Genomic DNA, 18,252 nt, shown 5'->3' on the forward strand with positions numbered 1-18,252 from the left:
TCCCTTAAAAGAGATGACAGCATTTCCTTTAATGGGGGTCCGTTTTGTGAACTATGTTGTTTGTTTGTGCTGTGCTTGTGCTAATTTACCCCATTAGTATGCTTCGAGAGAGATTGTTTGGATATTTGTTGTTTTTTAACGGTCCTCTGGCTTACCCGACACTTGCCTGTTGTACAATTGTGATTTTGGATTATCACTCTGAACTTGATTTTTCTTTGTAAATATTTATTGTGAATATTGTAAATAGTTTTTGGGAAGTAAGAAGTCAGACGCCATCTTTTGTTTTTGTAACATTTGGATCTCTGTTTTTGGATTAGGTAGTTAGGTTAGAGAGTTGTATTTTTATTTTTATTTTTTTTATTTTGGATAGGTAATTTTAGAGGGTTTAATATTTAGAACATTTTGTTTATTATTTTGGCACCGTCAGCTCCTGAAATTGGACTCCCAAATAAAAATTCAAAAGAAGTTGATTGTTCACATTCATTTTTGTCCATGTTGCGCTCTACCCCTAGACAGGGCATAACAATTCAGTTTAACAATATTGTTAAATACATTTATCATTCAGTGGAACTGTATGTATGCTTTAGACACTTACAATTTTGTTCTGTTCATGCAATAAATGCGTAACCTTCGACTGCTCATGTCGTCGGTATGACCGAGAGCCATTGAAAAACTACAGAAAAGTAAAACTACTTCACTTTAGCATTACTGGCCACGAGTACTAAGGAGAGATCACACATCAGCTGCTAAAAAAAATGTGTCAGTGAGACGAACTGAGCGCGAGCGCAATTCTGTGACAGTCACAGGCGGTAAATAGTGCAGCACGTGAAGGAGAGATGCGAGGCACGAACACTTTTCAAAGTATCCATTAATTTCTGCTTGTAGTAATTTAATTTGTATATATTTTGAAAGCATTGAATCGCTATAGAAATCACAATTCATTCGATTCTTAGCATTTTAAATCGATTAATGTTGGAAATAGACTATTCATGATTCAAAAATCATGTTTCAAGATCGATGCATCGAGAAAACGAGTGAATCGTTAGGCTACACCCCTACTTGTAATACTCACACTGGACGTCCAGCAGCACTGATGAGTTCTGTGTGCCGTGTTTGTTCTCAGCTGTACAGTAGTATCGTCCGCTGTGTTGTCGGGTCGGTGTTGTTGATAGTCAGGTTTGGTCCGGTCTGAACTGGATTCAGAGGGCTCTCAGTGTCTCTGTACCAGGTGTAGGTTCACTGCTGGGTTTGCATCACTGCTGCAGCTCAGAGTCACTGGATTGCCCCTCATCACTGAGCTGGAGGGAAATGCTGACAACGATGTGTTTTTTGGAGCATCTGAAAAAAAGATGTGCAATGTATGTGTGATTTAACACTTTAAGAGTTGAAAGACTGCACGTTTAAACCTCTCTATTTTAGACTCACACTGGACGTCCAGCAGATCACCATGTACTTCTACTGGACTCAGCTGATTACAAATTACTCGTACTGGACGTCCACAAGAGTAACAAGTACTGACACTGGATGTCATGGTATTTAGTATTATGACATTTTTTTAAATAATAGTAAAGTCATGCCCTCAGTGGCGGGAAAAAATGAAGACTCTTATGTTCACTTTTACATTCAGCTACAAAACACCTGCATTGTTTACGAGACATTGTTGCTTCTACAGCTGCTCGATTGTGGAGAAAATAACAGACAGCATAGAACTGGCTGAGGGCGGAAATATGTTAATATGTGACAGTCTGTCAGCGGTCGTGGGCGGGGCTTGAGCAATATGATGTCATACTGTTCAGAAAATCAAAACAGCCTGATAATTGAAACTGTTTGTTTGTGGGGATTTAAAAATAAAAAAGGATTTTTATCATTGTAGGGTGATTGTTCCCTCACACTGCTAAGACACATTTATATGCAAACACCATGTAAAAGTGAATTTTGCATCCGATTTCCCCTTTAATACTCACACTGGACGTCCAGCAGCACTGATGAGTTCTGTGTGCCGTGTTTGTTCTCAGCTGTACAGTAGTATCGTCCGCTGTGTGTCGGGTCAGTGTTGTTGATGGTCAGGTTTGGTCCGGTCTGAACTGGATTCAGAGGTCTCTCAGTGTCTCTGTACCAGGTGTACTTCACTGCTGGGTTTGCATCACTGCTGCAGCTCAGAGTCACTGAACGGCCCTCCAGAACTAAACCAGCTGGATTTATCCTCACTGATGTGTTTTTAGGAGCATCTAGTGGAGGAGAAAATCATTCAGGCGATTACTTTATGATTTACAGCACTAATTATAGATAAATCAGAATAGATTGATATAATTCCTGTCTTACACTGAACACTTAGCAGACGGGACTCTTGTTTTGTGATCTGCTTCTGTAGCTGGTGTGTTGCAGTGCAGGTGAAAGTGACTCCATGATGACGGTGAGAAACAGTGAAGTTCAGATCAGAGATGATATCAGTTTGGCTCTGATACTGCTGTCCTGTGACGCTCTCGATGAGAGATGAGCTCCATGTGAGAGATGGTGGACGAGACGGACAGAAGATCTTAGTAGAGCAGCGCAGACTCACTGAACTTCCCTCAATCACCTCCACCTCCTTCCTCACCTTCTGCTGATCCTGAAAGACACTCAGTGTGGGTTTGGGTGGAGATCCTGAAACACATATAGAGACGCAGTCAAATATTACAAGATCATATGGATTATTATAATCAAAAATGAAGGTATATATTGTACAGTAGAAGATTTATTTTTCATGTCCAGTCACACTATAGAAGCAGCATGAACAATATGACACTCACCTAAGACACCAATTTGAACTTGAGAGTGTGTAGGTTCTGTGTAGTTATATTGCAATTTACCATTGGCTTCAAGTCTGAAGTAATATGACCCATTATGACTCTGACGGACATTATCAATGCGTGTGGTGCAGTTTTTCTGTGTAGCAGTGCCAAATATTTCTCCTTTTAACGGTCTAGTCTTGGGTCTGCTGGAGTTAAACACAGCGGTACTTCCTCCGTCTTTAAACCACATTCTCTTTGCACTGTCAGTGAGGTCATCTTTATATTGTTGATCAATATCAAATGTGCAGGGGATGAAAACACAAGATCCTTTCAGAGCTTCTACTCTCTTCGGCAGATTGATATTAAAGCCACACAAAACACCTAAAACAAAAAGATAGAAAAAATTAATCACACAGAGAATACAAGCAGAACACACTTCTGCAGCACTTATTGCTCTTTAACTCATGAAGGTCACATGAAAGTGCACTGCTTTCATAATAATAATTCAGCTTGTTAAATAGAGGAATAATCTATAAGACTGAGACCTTGTATCAGAGATCCAGTGAGGAGGAACGTCACCAATGTTTCCATCATTTACATTCACCTTACAGCAGAATAAACAAACAAATGAAGACATTTTATAGAATTAAAAATGCAGAAATGTTGGACCTGTTTTTGATTGTTTATCCTGTTCACCTATCAATCATCTACAGGTGTGTGTGAGGGTAATTGTTGATTGATAGAATGTTCCTGTGGCTCAGTTGTGTTAGCAGCTCAAAAGGTTGTGGGTTCATTTTCAGTTTTATTTCTAGATTTTTAGATGAAAATACTAAAGATTTAAAAAAAAAGGACATGCTTATCTTGAACATGTTTCAGAATCTCAAAGCTACAGGAGTAAGTGTAAGTTTGAGTGTGTTGTGTGTAAATGACTTACCAGAGAAGAGAGTTGAAGACAGAGCTCAAGCTGATGCTTCTACACTGAACGGAGGGAGAACTGTGTATGAAAACGACACAATTTAACTCAGATTAGAGATTCACCACTTCTCCTTTAGTCAGAACTCAGTAACAGTAGCCTGACTGAGAAATATGCAAATCAGTATGAAGCTTATGGAATATTCAACACATTTATTTATATCTGCTTGAAACAAATCATGTGAGATCCAGTGTTCAATGTTGATAATAATTCTCCATATTCAGTAATACGTGTTGAATCAAATTAAAAATGAAATCCAAGAACACTTCACATTTATGCATTTGGCAGACACTTTTATCCAAAGCGACTTACCTTTGCATTCAAGCTATACATTTGTGCACTGTGCGCAAATCACTATGTGCAGGAAACATGCTTTTTTTCTCATCTTTTGCATTTATTACTTCTTTGAGATATTATACTGTATATCAACATTGTGTTACGGTAATATTTCTCATGTTCTGAATTCATTTTAACAGTTTACTTCAAATAAGGAACGTATTCTTGACCAAGATACTGACAGAAGCTGAAAGCAGGAGAGATTTCAGCAGAACACTGCTGTCTGTATGTAAGGTGTCTGTCTGTGAAGTCAATACAAGCTGCTCACTTCTACAGCCATTTAATTAGACCTGTATAGTAAGTGTGACACTGTAAACATTTACATTAAGTCATTTGGCAAATACATCATAGAGTTAATAAAGAATTTTTATGGGAATATGTGCCTTTTGTAATATTAAGAGTCTGTCACAGAGTTGTCATCTGTAATATATCTGTACTGAAACTGAATGTGTTTTCATGTTGTTAATTATCTGAAACTGAAGTCGCTTCTGCCGCCTAGTGGAGCAGATGGAAACTGCACATCAGTTCCTATGATTACAACAAGTAACACTCACCACCAGAGGGCACCAAACTCTTATTTTATGTGCTTAGATATAGAAATAGTGATTTTAATAACATTTATTTATGAATGTTTTTTATTATTATTATTGTAATGGGAGCTTTATTTGTAAATGCTGAACGTCCATAATTTTGTAAAGTTTAAAGTTCTGAATAACACATTTTTTACTCATAAATGCCAAATGTCCACAATTGTGTAAAGTTTATATTTCTGAAAGTCAAATTTTTATTCATAAATGCTGAATGTCCAAAACTTTTTGTAAAAGGCTTTCTTTCTCTGTAATGCCTTTATTATATAATGTTGCTTGTAAGTTAAATGATGGCAATAAAAAAAAGGGAAAGTCATATTTATTGTTCAGAATAATATTTATAAAATACAAATTCAGAAAATAGAATTGAATTTTCATTTAATGCCGACTTGAAGCTTTAACTGGATAAAAATCTTAAAACTTGTCAGAAAAAAAGTGATAGGCCTATTTTACCAATATTTTTTCTGTTTAAAATTCAAAAGCTCAGATATTTATTTGTGACATTTATATGCATTACAGTCAAAATATAAACGCTATCCTTAACTATGCAGAACTGTACAGGTACAATGTCATTCACAAACCTCAAAATCGTATATATTTATCAACATTCAGTTTCAGATTTTATCTTGGTTTATCATTTATATGGACATTTAATTATTATTATTATTATTATTATTATTATTAGAGATTGTAGGCTATTCCTTTTACAGCGACATTTTAATGAAGCTAAATTACATATCTTAAAACAAAGTTGATAATTACAAATTTAATGAAAAATAAAAGGAAAATTGTAATAGAAACAAATATATTTGAAAAGGAAATAAAAGAAATTGGTGTATAATAAATACATATTAAAAATAAATTACACAGGACTGGGTTACAGGTGATACTGTTGTAAATAATGTTCAGCTTCTTGTAACGATAAGAACCCAATGTATGAACCCAATGTGAACCCAAGGAGCCACAGGTTTTCATTTTGTGTTGCTTGTATGTGCTTTTTTTTTTTTTTTTTTTTTTTTTTTGCCTTTGCCTTTCAAAGTGACTGTAGCTGCTGATTTGCATTTAATGAATCACCAAGAACCACGGTTTCAGATACTGTAACTGTTCTACTGAAGAATAAAGTAATGTACATCTTGAATGTTCTGAGGGAAAATTTGCCTTTTTGGGTGAACTGTCCTGTTAAAACAATGAGGAAAAAACACTTAAAATATCTTCTTTTATGTTCCACAGATGAAAGAAGGTTCTGTAGGTTTGTTATTTTTGGATGAAGGATCTCTTAAATTGGTGTTCAGAGATTCAAAGGTTTTGGTTCAGTCTTGTTTTTCAGCATCATCTGCGCTGACCAGCGCTTCCTTCTGTCTGTAGCGATGGCCCGTGTTTTCATAAATCACGTCTTCTGATGCCGGTGAGGACGTGTCCGTGATCTTTGCTGTCGTGTCTGGTTTTTTGGGGCTCTGTCTCAGATGTTGAGGTGTTGTTCTCTGCAGGACAGTGTCGGACCGCAGCGTATTCACTGGTCAGCGAGGCGATGCCCCTGATCTCTCCTGACGGCGGGTCGGCGTTTGTGAAGTCGATGGAGGAATAATGAAGAGATTCAGGTGCACTCGGTGTCTTTGGGAATGAATAACTCACTGTTTGAGTCAGAATGAATCCAGATGTGTCGTCTTCTCTGGTTTCTGAAGGTTTTTTTTTCCTTCTTCTGAAAAACATTTTCAGATATTTGAAAAATTGATGCTTATATAAAATTTCAATCAGAATCATAAATCCTCTTTGTGATGAGGCTAAATGCAAGTAAAGTCTCATCAGAGCGATGTGTGATCCAGGATTATTATAGTTAACTAAGTCTAAAACCAAAAACATTAAGAAAATGGTTTAAGTCTGTTTTATTTCAGCAAGTTTCTGAAACAACAATTTCACTTAGTTTAAACTGATGTACTAAAATAACTAAAACTGACATCAAAAACGTAAAGTGATTAAAAATATTAATAAAAACTCAGTATCTGACGCCCCCTTCACACCACCAGTGACACACAGTGACAAAGCGACATGCTCCCATTAATTTTCAATGAAGAGCTGGCGACTTCCGGCGACACGAGCGACAGTTGCCTTTTCCAAATACCCACACTTGCGGTCTTTGCACTCGACTATACTTGTGTACTTCTATGATGTATTTCCTGTATTTGGTCCAAGTGTTCAAGTGAGTATGAAGACCTCAATGTGTGTAGAACTTTTCATTACCTAATTGGGACACAGCCATAGATATAAATAGGTAGATTCCCTATTATTTAGATCGCGGACGCGTGATGCATAGAAAAAAATGATGCATAGAAAAGAAACAGTTGGCTGTCTAAGTGAGTTTGATTCATACATTGACGGTTCAAGTTGTTAATAATATGATGCAGTGAGCGGTTTAGCACCAGTTAATAATTTAAGTGAGTGACGTGACACAGCCAAGTATGGTGACCCATACTCAGAATTCGTGCTCTGCATTTAACCCATCCAAAGTACACACATATAGCAGTGAACACACACACACACAGTGAACACACTTCCGGAGCAGTGGACAGCCATTTATGCTGCGGCGCCTGGGGAATGCACAAGCACTGCAGTAGTTTATATAACCACACTCTCCAACAGAAGAATGGTACTTTTATTTCTTTTAAGTCTAATTTAAGAATTATATCTTAGTTTTACCGGCAATATATAGTGATTACATTTTCTAAAGATATGTCAAGACCAAGCGGCAACCTCCCGCTCCCTCTCTTGAAACCAACACAGAAGTGACTAAAACTGCAATTCATCGACTGGCCACTGGAGGCTGGCTCCAAAAATAAGGGATCCAATGGCCAACTTAACAGCAGGAAAAAAAAAAACATGTTTACAGCCTGGTACAAAAAATTATTTTGGTCTATATAGCTAATTTTGCCCTTTCGTGACAACTGTGAGGGGAGTGAATTTTTTTTAGAACTCATCTATTTACATTATATTAAGCCTTAAAGTTCTGCATAATTAAGGGGCGTGGCCACTTGAGTGACAGGTGGATTGCCGCTGCTGACACAGCGGTCGCACTAGGTGGGTGTGGTTTCAGCAATTATTGTTTATGATTAATTAATTATTAATCATTTTTGATTATCCCGGAGTGACGCATGGTGACGCGCTTCCAAGATTTCGACGGCTGCCTCCGCCCACTTTGCCCTTCAAAATGCTCTTCAGGAATCTACGGATGACGTCATAGACACTACGTCCATGTTTTTATACAGTCTATGGTCAAGACGTGCAGTCTACCAATAACATTAGCTCCGTGTGGGCACGTGATGATGACGCAGAAGGGCACTTCAAGAAACAGTTGTTTGGTCCCCTACAACCTTCAGCCCGTCGAAGCTCTCACTCTGGAGGGTAAACCCTTCAAAGGGATTAGGGCATAGGGATGAGCCGGGAGCGCAGGGAGAGTCTAGCGACATACAGTGAAAAAGTCGCTGGTAGTGTGAGCGGGGCTTGAGTGAAATAACACTGATTCGATATTAAGTTCAAAGTTAAAATATTTTAAATGTACTAAATAGCAATAAATAAAGTACACAAAATTACTAAAACTTTAGATTTTATTTTTATACTTTTTCACTTTAGTTTTAGTAATTTTGTTGTGTTTTTGTAAACTTTATTAGTTAAAATGTATATAGTTTTTTTTAATTCATTTTAGTTTAATTTGTTATTGCAGTACTTTTTTATTTCAGTTAACATTTATTTGCTTTACAAGTAATTTTATTTATAAGTTTAATTTTTTTTTTAGTATAATGACCCTGTTTTATGCTTTATACTTTTGAAATCATTTACAATAATAGCTGAAAAATACATGTGTATATATATATGTTATTTAGTTTTATCTCATCATATATTACACCAATATTGTGGTTATCATGTTTTCTTCTTTGTTCCCACCGTTCATAGCAGAGCATCAGGATGCACGCAATCATCATCAGTGAGGCTCCGACAGCAGCTCCGAGCAGCAACGACGGAGGATGGAAACCTGCAAAACAGTGTTTTGTTGCTCAGAGGTTGGTCTTTCATAGTTCAGGAGATCTCAGATGTCAAACTGACATAATTACATACTGAACTTTTTAAAAGTGTACTCTAAGTGACATTAATCATTTATTATCTCAAGTAGATTTTTCAGTACAATTAAGCTACTTCTTTTTCACATGGATAAAGATATCATTTGTGATCTTTCTTGTTGATCAGATGAAGCCGTTGTGTTTCTCACGTGTGCCTTGTGGCGGTGGGACGGCCTGAAACTGTTGGCTGGCTCTGCCGAGTTTGTTTGTGCTGAAACACTGCAGGACGTCCGTGTCTGTGAGGGACTGATGGATGTTCAGGACACTCTTCACTCCTGTGCTTCCTAACGTCTCCTCACTGATGGAGGTTTCTGTAGAGTTAGAGAGCTCATGCCCGGACAGACGCCACTCTAGTGTAGGGCAGGGATTCCCATGAGCCTCACAGACACACTACGTTACACTGCTTCGGCTGCAAGAGCTGGAGATATTGGGAGCAACTGAAAGAGAAAAAATAATCGTTATGATACAGAAGATCTTGATGGTCTCTACAGTGTAAAACATGTTCAGAATCTGAATGATAAAACACTTAAAATACCATGGTAAAAACGTTAACAGCAAGTTCCCTAAGAAATCGAACAGGATATGTATTTGTATTTACATATCTGTAATGATAAAGCTGCTATTTAGGACAATATAATCATTTAAAATTTCATATTGAATTAGTATTCATTATCACTGAGATACTAAAATAGATTTTATTAATATTATGAATTAGTTTTTATATATATTTATTTTTTTCACTTTAAAGTTTCTTTAATTTTGTTGTGTTTGTTATTTTTAGACATTTTTGTTTGTTAATATGTCTTCAGATTTCATACATTTTTAATGGTCTCTAAAGTTTGACAAAAACATGTTCTTAATTTTAATGGTGAAACACTAAAAATGTCACAGTAAAACCATGTTAATTGGTTAAAAGCAAGTTCCCTTATTATATACTAATCTAACAGGACATTTCATGTAATTTAAAAGTAAAATATACCGTTTTTAGAAGTGAAAGAGAACAAGTAATTTTATTTACATTTAAAAAATAAATAAATTACACTTTAAATGAACACAAAAGTATATTATAACAAAACATATTTTAGTATTTCAGAAAGTTGGTATATTAACATTATTTAATTCTGTAAATTTAAGTTCAGTTCACTGTAGATGAATACAAATGTGTTCATGACAAATGCGAGCGGCTCCTGACATGAGGAAGCGGGCAATACCGGGGTCTTCCACGAGTTCGGGGGGCCGGCTTCTCCGGATGCGTCCTGTGAAACTTTTCCGTGAGAGTGGGGTCAAGGATATCTTTAGCGTTGACCCAGGATTGTTCCTCCAGGCTGAACCCCTCCCAATCGACCAGATACTGGAGGGTGCTGCCCCAGCGTCTGGAGTCCAGCAACTCGTGCACTTGATATGCCTCCTCGCCGTCAACCAGGATAGGCAGGGGGGTCTGCGGTCTGGTTCCCTCCTCCAGCTCTCCTCTCGGACCACCAGGGGGTTTCAGCAGTGATACATGGAAAGTAGGAGAGATGCATTAATTAGTGGGCAGTTCTAAACGGAATGATACTGGAGTTATTTGTCTAGAAATTTTGAAGTGACCCACATACCTGGGACTGAGTTTTCTACATGGTAGTCAGAGGCGAAAATCTTTGGTCGAAAGCCATACCCATTGGGCCACAGTGTACTCTGGACTGGGAAGTCGAAGTCAATTAGCTTGTTGCTCCTGCCTTCTGATAGCTTGATGTAGGTGAGTATGAGCTCGATCCCAGACCTCCTCAGTGTGTTGCAACCAGTCAGTGACTGAGGGTAGGTCGGTGGGTTCGCCAGACCAGGGGAACAATGGTGGTTGAAAACCCAGAATGCATTTGAATGGAGTACTGCCGGTGGCTGGTTTCACAAGTGAGTTTTGTGCGTATTCTGCCCAGAATAGGTATCTGCTCCAATCTGATTGATGTTGCTGATGGCATGACCTGAGGAATCGAATCACCTCCTGATTCAGACGTTCTGTTTGCCCATTGGATTGAGGGTGGTAACCCTATGTAAGACTGACGTTAATGTTTAGATGCTTGAAGAAGGCGGACCACACTCTTGAGGTGAATTGGGGTCCTCAATCAGACACAGTATCCTCGGGTAGACCATAGAAACAGAACACTTGGTTGCAGAGTAACTCTGCAGTTTCAAAGGCTTTGCGAAGCTTGGGTAAAGGGATTAGACGGCATGCTTTGGAGACTTGGTCTATGATCGTGAGTATGGTGGTATTACTTTGGGAATTGGGCAAGTCGGTGATGAAGTCAATGCCGATGTGGACCAAGGTTGTAGTGGCATAGGTAGAGGGTTATTAAGCAGGCCAGCTGGGAGCTGTCTGGGTGTTTTGGAGGTGTGACAGGTGATACAGTCCTGGATGAACCTAGTGGTGTCGGCTAGCATAGTGGACCACCAGAATCAATTTCTTAGCAGGTGTACTGTGGTAGTGATTCCAGGGTGACCTGAGCTGGGCGTACCATGAACTTGGGAGAACAGTAGTTGTCGTAGGGGCTCTGGGACATAAGTGAGGCCCACAGGGCATTCGAAAGGCGGTGGATCTTGGAGGTTCAGATGTTCGATCTCTGTCATGATATCCCACTGGACCGGTGCCACGAGAAGACTCTCAGGAAGGATAGTGTCATTCGTAGTGGGTTGGACACTTTCGTCGAGTGGCGAGAGAGAGTGTCAGCCTTAGTGTTCTTTGTACTTGGCCTGTATGTGACAGAGAATCGAAATCTCGTGAAGAGTAATGCCCATCTGGCCTGTCTGGGGTTTAGACGTTTAGCTGAATGTAGATACTCCAGGTTCTTATGATCTGTTAAGACGGTGAACGGGTGAGTTGTCTCCTCCAGCCAATGCCGCCATTACTCCAGCACTAGTTTCATGGCCCGGAGCTCATAGTTGCCCATGTCGTAGTTCCGTTCAGTTGCAGTCAGTTTGCGTGAGAAGAAGGTACACGGGTACATCTTAGCTGGTGAACCGTGGCTTTGAGATAGTATTGCGCCTACCCCGGTGTTAGAAGCATCGACCTCCACAATGAATGGGTGTTCTGGATCTGGATGTCGGAGGATCGGGGCAGTGGTGAACCGAGTCTTTAGTTCATCAAAGGCTAGGCAAGACTCTGGTGATCAGCTCAGTCTGTTTGTGTGGTATTTAGTTATAGCGGTCAGAGGAGCAGCGACTGAACTGAAGTTCCTAATAAACCGCCTGTAGAAGTTTGCAAACCCCAGGAAACACTGCCTTGACTTTCCTCTCGTCCATGGCTACCCCCTCCTGACTGATAATGTACCCAAGGAAAGAAGTGCTGGTTTGGTGGAACTTACATTTCTCAGCATTGGCGTAGAGTTGATACTGGATAAGGCGTTTCAGCACAGACCTCACATGGTAGAGATGTTCCTCCAGAGAACTATGTACATGTGTCTATGTACACAATTACCCATCTGTCGAGAATGTCCCGGAATATGTCATTCATGAAAGATTGGAAAACTGATGCACCACTAACCAGAACCAAGTTCAAAACAAAACATAAATCCAACCCACTAGTGCACTATGAGCCATTTGTCTCCCTCGCGGATGCGAATCAAGTTGTACGCGTTACGTAAATCTAACTTGGTGTAATATTTGATCCGTGTGGCTGGAACTAGGGGCAATGGGTAATATTTATAGGTAATATTGAGGCCCCGGTAATCAATGCATGGCCGTAAGCCTCCATCCTTCTTCTTAACAAAGAAAAACCCAGCTGAGGCAGGAGAAGTTGAGGGCCGAATGAATCCCTTGGAGAGTTCTTCGTCAATGTAGTGTTTCATATTCTGGGGCCAGATGTGAAGTATTAGTTTCGGGAGCAGGAGAAAGAGAGGCATTACTGGAGGTTCGGGTAACTCTTGACAGACAATGTTCTTGACACGTGACATCCCATTGGATGATTTGTCCTTCCCTCCAAGAGATGAGTGGATTGTGTGTCTGTAACCATGGTAGTCCGAAGATGATAGTATGATTGGGTGAGTGGATGAAGTAAACTCGAATAAGATCAGAATGCAGGGTTCCAATGTGCAGTTTGACCTCTTTGGTGATGCTTAGAATTTTCCCCTCTCCTAGAGGGTGTCCGTCTAGCACCTCCACTGCCAAGGGAGAGTTACAAGGGGTCAATTTCAGTTTATAGTGCTGAGCAAGTTACCCACTGCTCCAGAGTCTAAGAGAGCGGTGGTGGCAATTGCAGCATCAGTGACAAGGAGTTTGACTGGTAAGTTTATGCTTGATGTGGAGGTTGTAATGCTAGTCGTAACACTCACCGGTCTGGTACTGGATGATGGCCGGAATGTACAGGAAATCTTCAGGTGTCCCGCCTGACCACGGTAGAGACACGGTTGATTCTGCATACGGCATTCTCGTTCTTTGGGAGTGAGATGAGTGAATCCCAATTGCATGGGTTCGGCTCCGCTGGTGGCTTCATTGGTGAACCAAGGCATGTTTCGAGCTGAGCGTCGAGAGTGGATTAGATTGTCAATTTGGATGGCCAGATCGATGAACTCACCCAGACTCCTTCCCTCATCTCAGCTAGCCAGTTCCGACTGAAGTTCTGAGTTCAATCCTCTCCGGAACAAGAGCTTTAATGTGTCCTCAACCCACACAGTCTGAGCCATGAGAGTACGGAATGACAAAGCGTACTCGGCTGCTGGCCTCCTTCCTTGAGAAAGGGTTAACAAACGGTCACCCGCGCCTCTCCCCTCAGATGGGTTTTTGAAAACCTCGCAGAATTTTTAGAGAAAGGCTTCGAAGGCAGAGAAGGATGAACTGTCCATCCTCCATACAGTGGTAGCCCAATCCAATGCTCTCCCGGTCAGCAGTGAACAGATGAAAGCAATGGGGCTGGAATCTGTGGGGTACAGCAATGGCTGCTGGTTGATGAAGAGTGAGCACTGAAGTAGGAAGCCCTTGCATTGGCGGGTTCTCCCTCGAATCTCTCAGGGAAAGCGAGTCGTGGGCTAACTGAGGGTGTTGGAACCAGAAGCGGGTTGCTAGGAACAGGTGGTGGTTTAGAGCCGGCTCCGGGTGGTGACAGACTGAGGCCTTGCAGTGCTCTAACTAGATCCTTGGTTAATGTGGTGAGCAAATTTAACTGATGTTGGTGCAGGAAGAGCTGAGAGACCTGAGCAGAGATATCCATTGATAGTTGCATGTTCGCCGCTGGATTGCTATTTGGCGAAGTCTTCTGTTGCGACACATCAGAAGACATTAGATCCATTTGCAGCTTTTATTGAGAATAGACAGACAATACATGGTCAAATACCAGCAAGGCAATACAATGAAGACAAGGCTAAGAAAGAACTGTAACCAGGCGTGAGATCAGGGCAGGCGGTTGACAGACAGAGCCCAGGGGAAGCAATTCGAGTCGGGGCAGGCATAGAAAAACCAGGTAATCGAGAAACAGTCCAAGATCAAAACACTAGAAACAAAACACGGGTAATAACGCTCAGAAAAGACAGCCGCGGCAAATCAAGACTTTGCAGTGACTAATAGTTTGGTAACTGCTTATATGTGTGTGTATGTGGGTGTGTAAATGAGGTGCAGGTATGGTTGAGTTATCAGGTGTGATTGTAATCAGGTGTGGTTGTGTGATCAGTCCCAGGTATGAGGGATGATGGGAAATGGAGTCCTAATCAGAGTTTGCTAATATTCAGGGGACGGTTCCCTCTGGTGGTGAGGAGGAGGCAGTACGGGAACCTCCTCTGTAACAACAGTAGTACCAAAGACTATAGAATACCCAAGACGTGTCACTCATATAGTTTTGAATGGGGAAAAATGCAACGCTCAATATAGCCGTTCAATCACAGGAAGCCCCGCGTTCTGAATGAAAGAGTAATCGGAAAAGTCAGCGTGTCACTGCAGCTGCCATTAGAAATCCGAGTTGCTATAGAAACAATCAGCACACTGAGACGTGTGCTTAGGACTGCGCATGTGCACTGGCTGATCTAGCCTGAAAAACAAGCTTTTTATAACGCTATTTGAGCAAAAGTAATAACATTTCTGATACTGTTGTTGTCAGATTTCTTTGGTGATTTCAAATATGAAATTTAATCGTAAGCTTAGTGAACAGTTTTGGAGAATTTGATGTTTCCCCATTAAAAGAGATAGGAGCTGCACTTGGATGCCCAAGGGGTGTTTCAAAGATGGCCGCTGAGTGACATGACTTAAAGAGACTTTGGTAGTAAACTTTTGGGGAAGTCGTGGCCTAGTGATTAGAGAGTTTGACTCCTAACCCAAAGGTTGTGGGTTTGAGTCTCGGGCTGGCAATACCACATCTGAAGTTCCCTTGAGCAAGGCACCGAACCCCCAACTGCTCCCCGGGTGCCGCAGCATAAATGGTGTGTGTTCATGGTGTGTGTGTGTGTGTGTGTTCACTGCTGTGTGTGTGCACTTTGGATGGGTTAAATGCAGAGCACGAATTCTGAGTATGGGTCACCATACTTGGCTGTATGTCACGTCACTCAATTATAAAAAGTCTTCAACCAAAAATGAACATTCTGTCATTTACTCACCAAACTTTATTTCAAAAAGATATTTTGAAGAATGCTGGGAACCAAACCACTTTGGACTTCCATTGTATGAATGAAAAGATACATTTCTCAAAATATCTTTCTCAGAAAAGTAAGGAAGTCATGCAGGTTTGGAACGAAGGCCATAAACGTTAACAATTTTCATTTTTATGTGCAAACATTATTTTGATTATTTTGAGCTGTTAACAATAATGTTGATTTGTTTATGCTACAGAATATTAACTCTGGGCAGTTTGTTGGTTGAACATAATTTCATTAGAAGTTGTCATGACTCAAATTATCGATGCAAATTTTTGCATTACCTTTTTTTTTTGCCAAAGCATTGTTTAATGTGCAGCATTTAATGCTGTCAGTTGCCACAGAAACTCATATCAACTCATACCCCAGAGTTTGATCATTGCATTGGCTTTATAGAAGAGCTGCTGAAAGTTTCTTGTAATTTCACTGGTTTAAGTGCAGTTTCACACTCAAAGTTTTATATCAAAACCTTGCATTTCAAAATGCTGTAGCGTAAATTTAACATGTTGCTCTGTAACAAAATTATTAACAAAAAGGGAACCAAATCTATCTCTGTCTTCCCAGATGCATTTTCTGTAAATGAAGACGTTGGTCACAGTGCTACAGCTATTTCACAGCTTTTCATTTTTAATTTTCACAGCCTGTTCACAGCTGACATTATAGTCAATCACCATCAACCTGTTTACCATTGTCACCATACTCTGTGATGCACACACCATGTAAGATATTACACCATATGCCAAGGGGAAGTCGTGGCCTAGTGGTTAGAGAGTTTGACTCCTAACCCTAAGGTTGTCGGTCTCGAGTCTCCCTTGAGCAAGACACCGAATTTCAACTGCTTCTCGGGTGCCGCAGCATAAATGGCTGCCCAATGCCCACTGTGTGTTCATGGTGTGTGTGTTCACTGCTGTGTGTATGCACTTTGGATGGGTTAAATGCAGAGCATGAATTCACAGTATGGGTCACCATACTTGGCTGTATGTCATGTCACTCATTCACTCATATAGCATGCTGTGTAGTGTAGTTTATATGATAGAATCGTCTTCAACTTAAGCGATATGTAAAGTTTATATACTTTTTTTTTTGTGTTTTTTTTTTTTTTTGTCTCCTTAGTGTCTTTTCAGTGCCGAAAGTCATATTATGACTGTGTGAACGAAAGTATGCTTTTCTTGCATGCTTTTATGGTAAAGTTGCAACTTTTTCATGACAATTTACGTTTATTTTCACCTTAAACAATGCACTTTGCATTCAATGCTGTCTAGAGCATTATGTGTTTGCTGCAGTTATAGTTACTGCACTGTATTCACAGTATTTATGTTATCAAGCATCAGATTAAGTTAATCAGATTAAAGTAATTTGAGGTCTGTGTTTTTACTCACACTGAACATCCAGTTGAATTGTTGCATTGCAGTGGCCATGCTGGTTTTGAGCTTTACAGCCATACCGTGCACCGTGTGTAGGGTTTGTCACAATGTAGCTGTGATTATATCCAGTCTGGAGGAGCTCAAATTGAGATCCTGTCTCTGTGTACCAGGTGTAGTTCACTGCTGGGTTTGCATCACTGCTGCAGCTCAGAGTCACTGGATTGGCCCTCATCACTGAGCCGGAGGGAAACACTGACAATGATGTGTTTTTTGGGGCATCTGAAAGAAAAAAAAATATTACATGAAATGGTTGTGTGACTTAACACTTCAAGAGTTAAAAGACTGTACATTTAAACCTCTCTATTTTAGACTCACACTGGACGTCCAGCAGATCACCATGTACTTCCACTGGACTCAGCTGATTACAAATGTGACCCATGACCACAAAACCAGTCTTAAGTGTCAATTTTTCGAAATTGAGATTTATACATCATCTGAAAGCTGAATAAATGAGCTTTCCATTGATGTATGGTTTATTAGGATCGGACAATATTTGGCCGAGACGCAACTATTTGAAAATCTGGAATCTGAGGGTGCAAAAAATCTAAATACTGAGAAAACTGTCTTTAAAATCCTCCAAATGAAGTTCTTAGCAATGCAAATTACAAATCAAAAATTAAGTTTTGATATGTTTATGGTAGGAAATTTACAAAATATCTTTATGGAACATGATCTTTACTCAATATCCTAATGATGTTTGGCATAAAAGAAAGATTTATCATTTTGACCCATACAATGTATTTTTGGCTATTGCTACAAATAAACCCCAGCAACTTAAGACTGCTTTTGTGCTCCAGGGTCACAAATTACTTGCACTGGACATCCACAATTGTAACAAGTACTGACACTTATTAGCCAGCAAATGAAAAAGTACTCGCACTGGATGTCGTGGTATTTAGTATTATGACATTTTTTTTTTAATAATAGTAAAGCCATGTCCTCAGTGGCTCTGATGTTGGGAGAAAATGAAGACTCTTATGTTCACTTTAACATTCAGCTACAAAACAAACACATTGATTGCATAAATATACAAATATGTAACAGCACCTCAACAATCGTGGGCGGGGCTTGATACAGCATACAACTGGTTGAGGTTGAAAATATGCTAATATGGAACAGTCCGTCAACGGTCGTGGGCGGAGCTTGATCAATATGATGTCATACTGCTCAGAAAATCAAAATGGCCTGATAATTGAAACTGTTTATGTTTCAGGGGATTTAAAAAAAAAAAAAGGATTTTTATCATTATAGGGTTATTGTTTCCTCACACTGCTAAGACACATTTATATGCAAACACCATGTAAAAGTGAATTTTGCATCCGATTTCCCCTTTAATACTCACACTGGACGTCCAGCAGCACTGATGAGTTCTGTGTGCCGTGTTGTTCAAATGCGTTGTCTTTGCAAGTAAAAAGCACCATACAGAGTTGCTAGTTTAAACAGAGAGATGAATTAACTAGTGACAGTA

At 39.9% G+C, this 18,252-nt stretch overlaps 2 protein-coding genes across 2 annotated transcripts in view; both read right to left on the bottom strand.

Annotated features, from left to right (window-relative positions):
* The window catches only part of LOC109073378 (B-cell receptor CD22-like), a 32,765-nt gene extending 14,599 nt beyond the window's left edge, over positions 1-18,166 (bottom strand). The window contains exons 1-2 of the mRNA XM_042736003.1: positions 18,127-18,166; positions 16,892-17,003 (exon numbers count right to left, since the gene is read on the bottom strand). Coding sequence (XP_042591937.1) covers positions 16,892-16,956 — 65 coding nt within the window. The 5' untranslated portion in view covers positions 16,957-17,003; positions 18,127-18,166. The remainder of the gene's footprint in view (positions 1-16,891; positions 17,004-18,126) is intronic.
* On the bottom strand, positions 1,193-3,794 carry LOC109062976 (B-cell receptor CD22-like). The gene is made up of 6 exons (XM_042737201.1): positions 3,706-3,794; positions 3,317-3,375; positions 2,790-3,152; positions 2,323-2,643; positions 1,965-2,228; positions 1,193-1,338 (listed from the first exon to the last, which is right to left on the bottom strand). Exons 2-6 carry the CDS (start codon positions 3,363-3,365, stop codon positions 1,211-1,213), a joined length of 1,125 nt encoding a protein of 374 aa, XP_042593135.1. The 5' UTR covers positions 3,366-3,375; positions 3,706-3,794; the 3' UTR covers positions 1,193-1,210.
* Positions 18,167-18,252: the final 86 nt, after the last annotated feature.

This window comes from Cyprinus carpio, chromosome A4, assembly GCF_018340385.1.
Source record: "Cyprinus carpio isolate SPL01 chromosome A4, ASM1834038v1, whole genome shotgun sequence".
Lineage (NCBI taxonomy): Eukaryota > Metazoa > Chordata > Actinopteri > Cypriniformes > Cyprinidae > Cyprinus > Cyprinus carpio.

What these genes read in the sequence shown, in the direction of transcription:
- LOC109062976 (XM_042737201.1), bottom strand. Translation starts at nt 3,365, where the DNA reads ATGATGGAAACATTGGTGACGTTCCTCCTCACTGGATCTCTGATACAA. An exon ending in CACTGGATCTCTGATACAAG is followed by an intron (nt 3,153 to 3,316) that starts GTCTCAGTCTTA and finishes TTTTTGTTTTAG; the next exon opens with GTGTTTTGTGTGGCTTTAAT. An exon ending in AGTTCAAATTGGTGTCTTAG is followed by an intron (nt 2,644 to 2,789) that starts GTGAGTGTCATA and finishes TATGTGTTTCAG; the next exon opens with GATCTCCACCCAAACCCACA.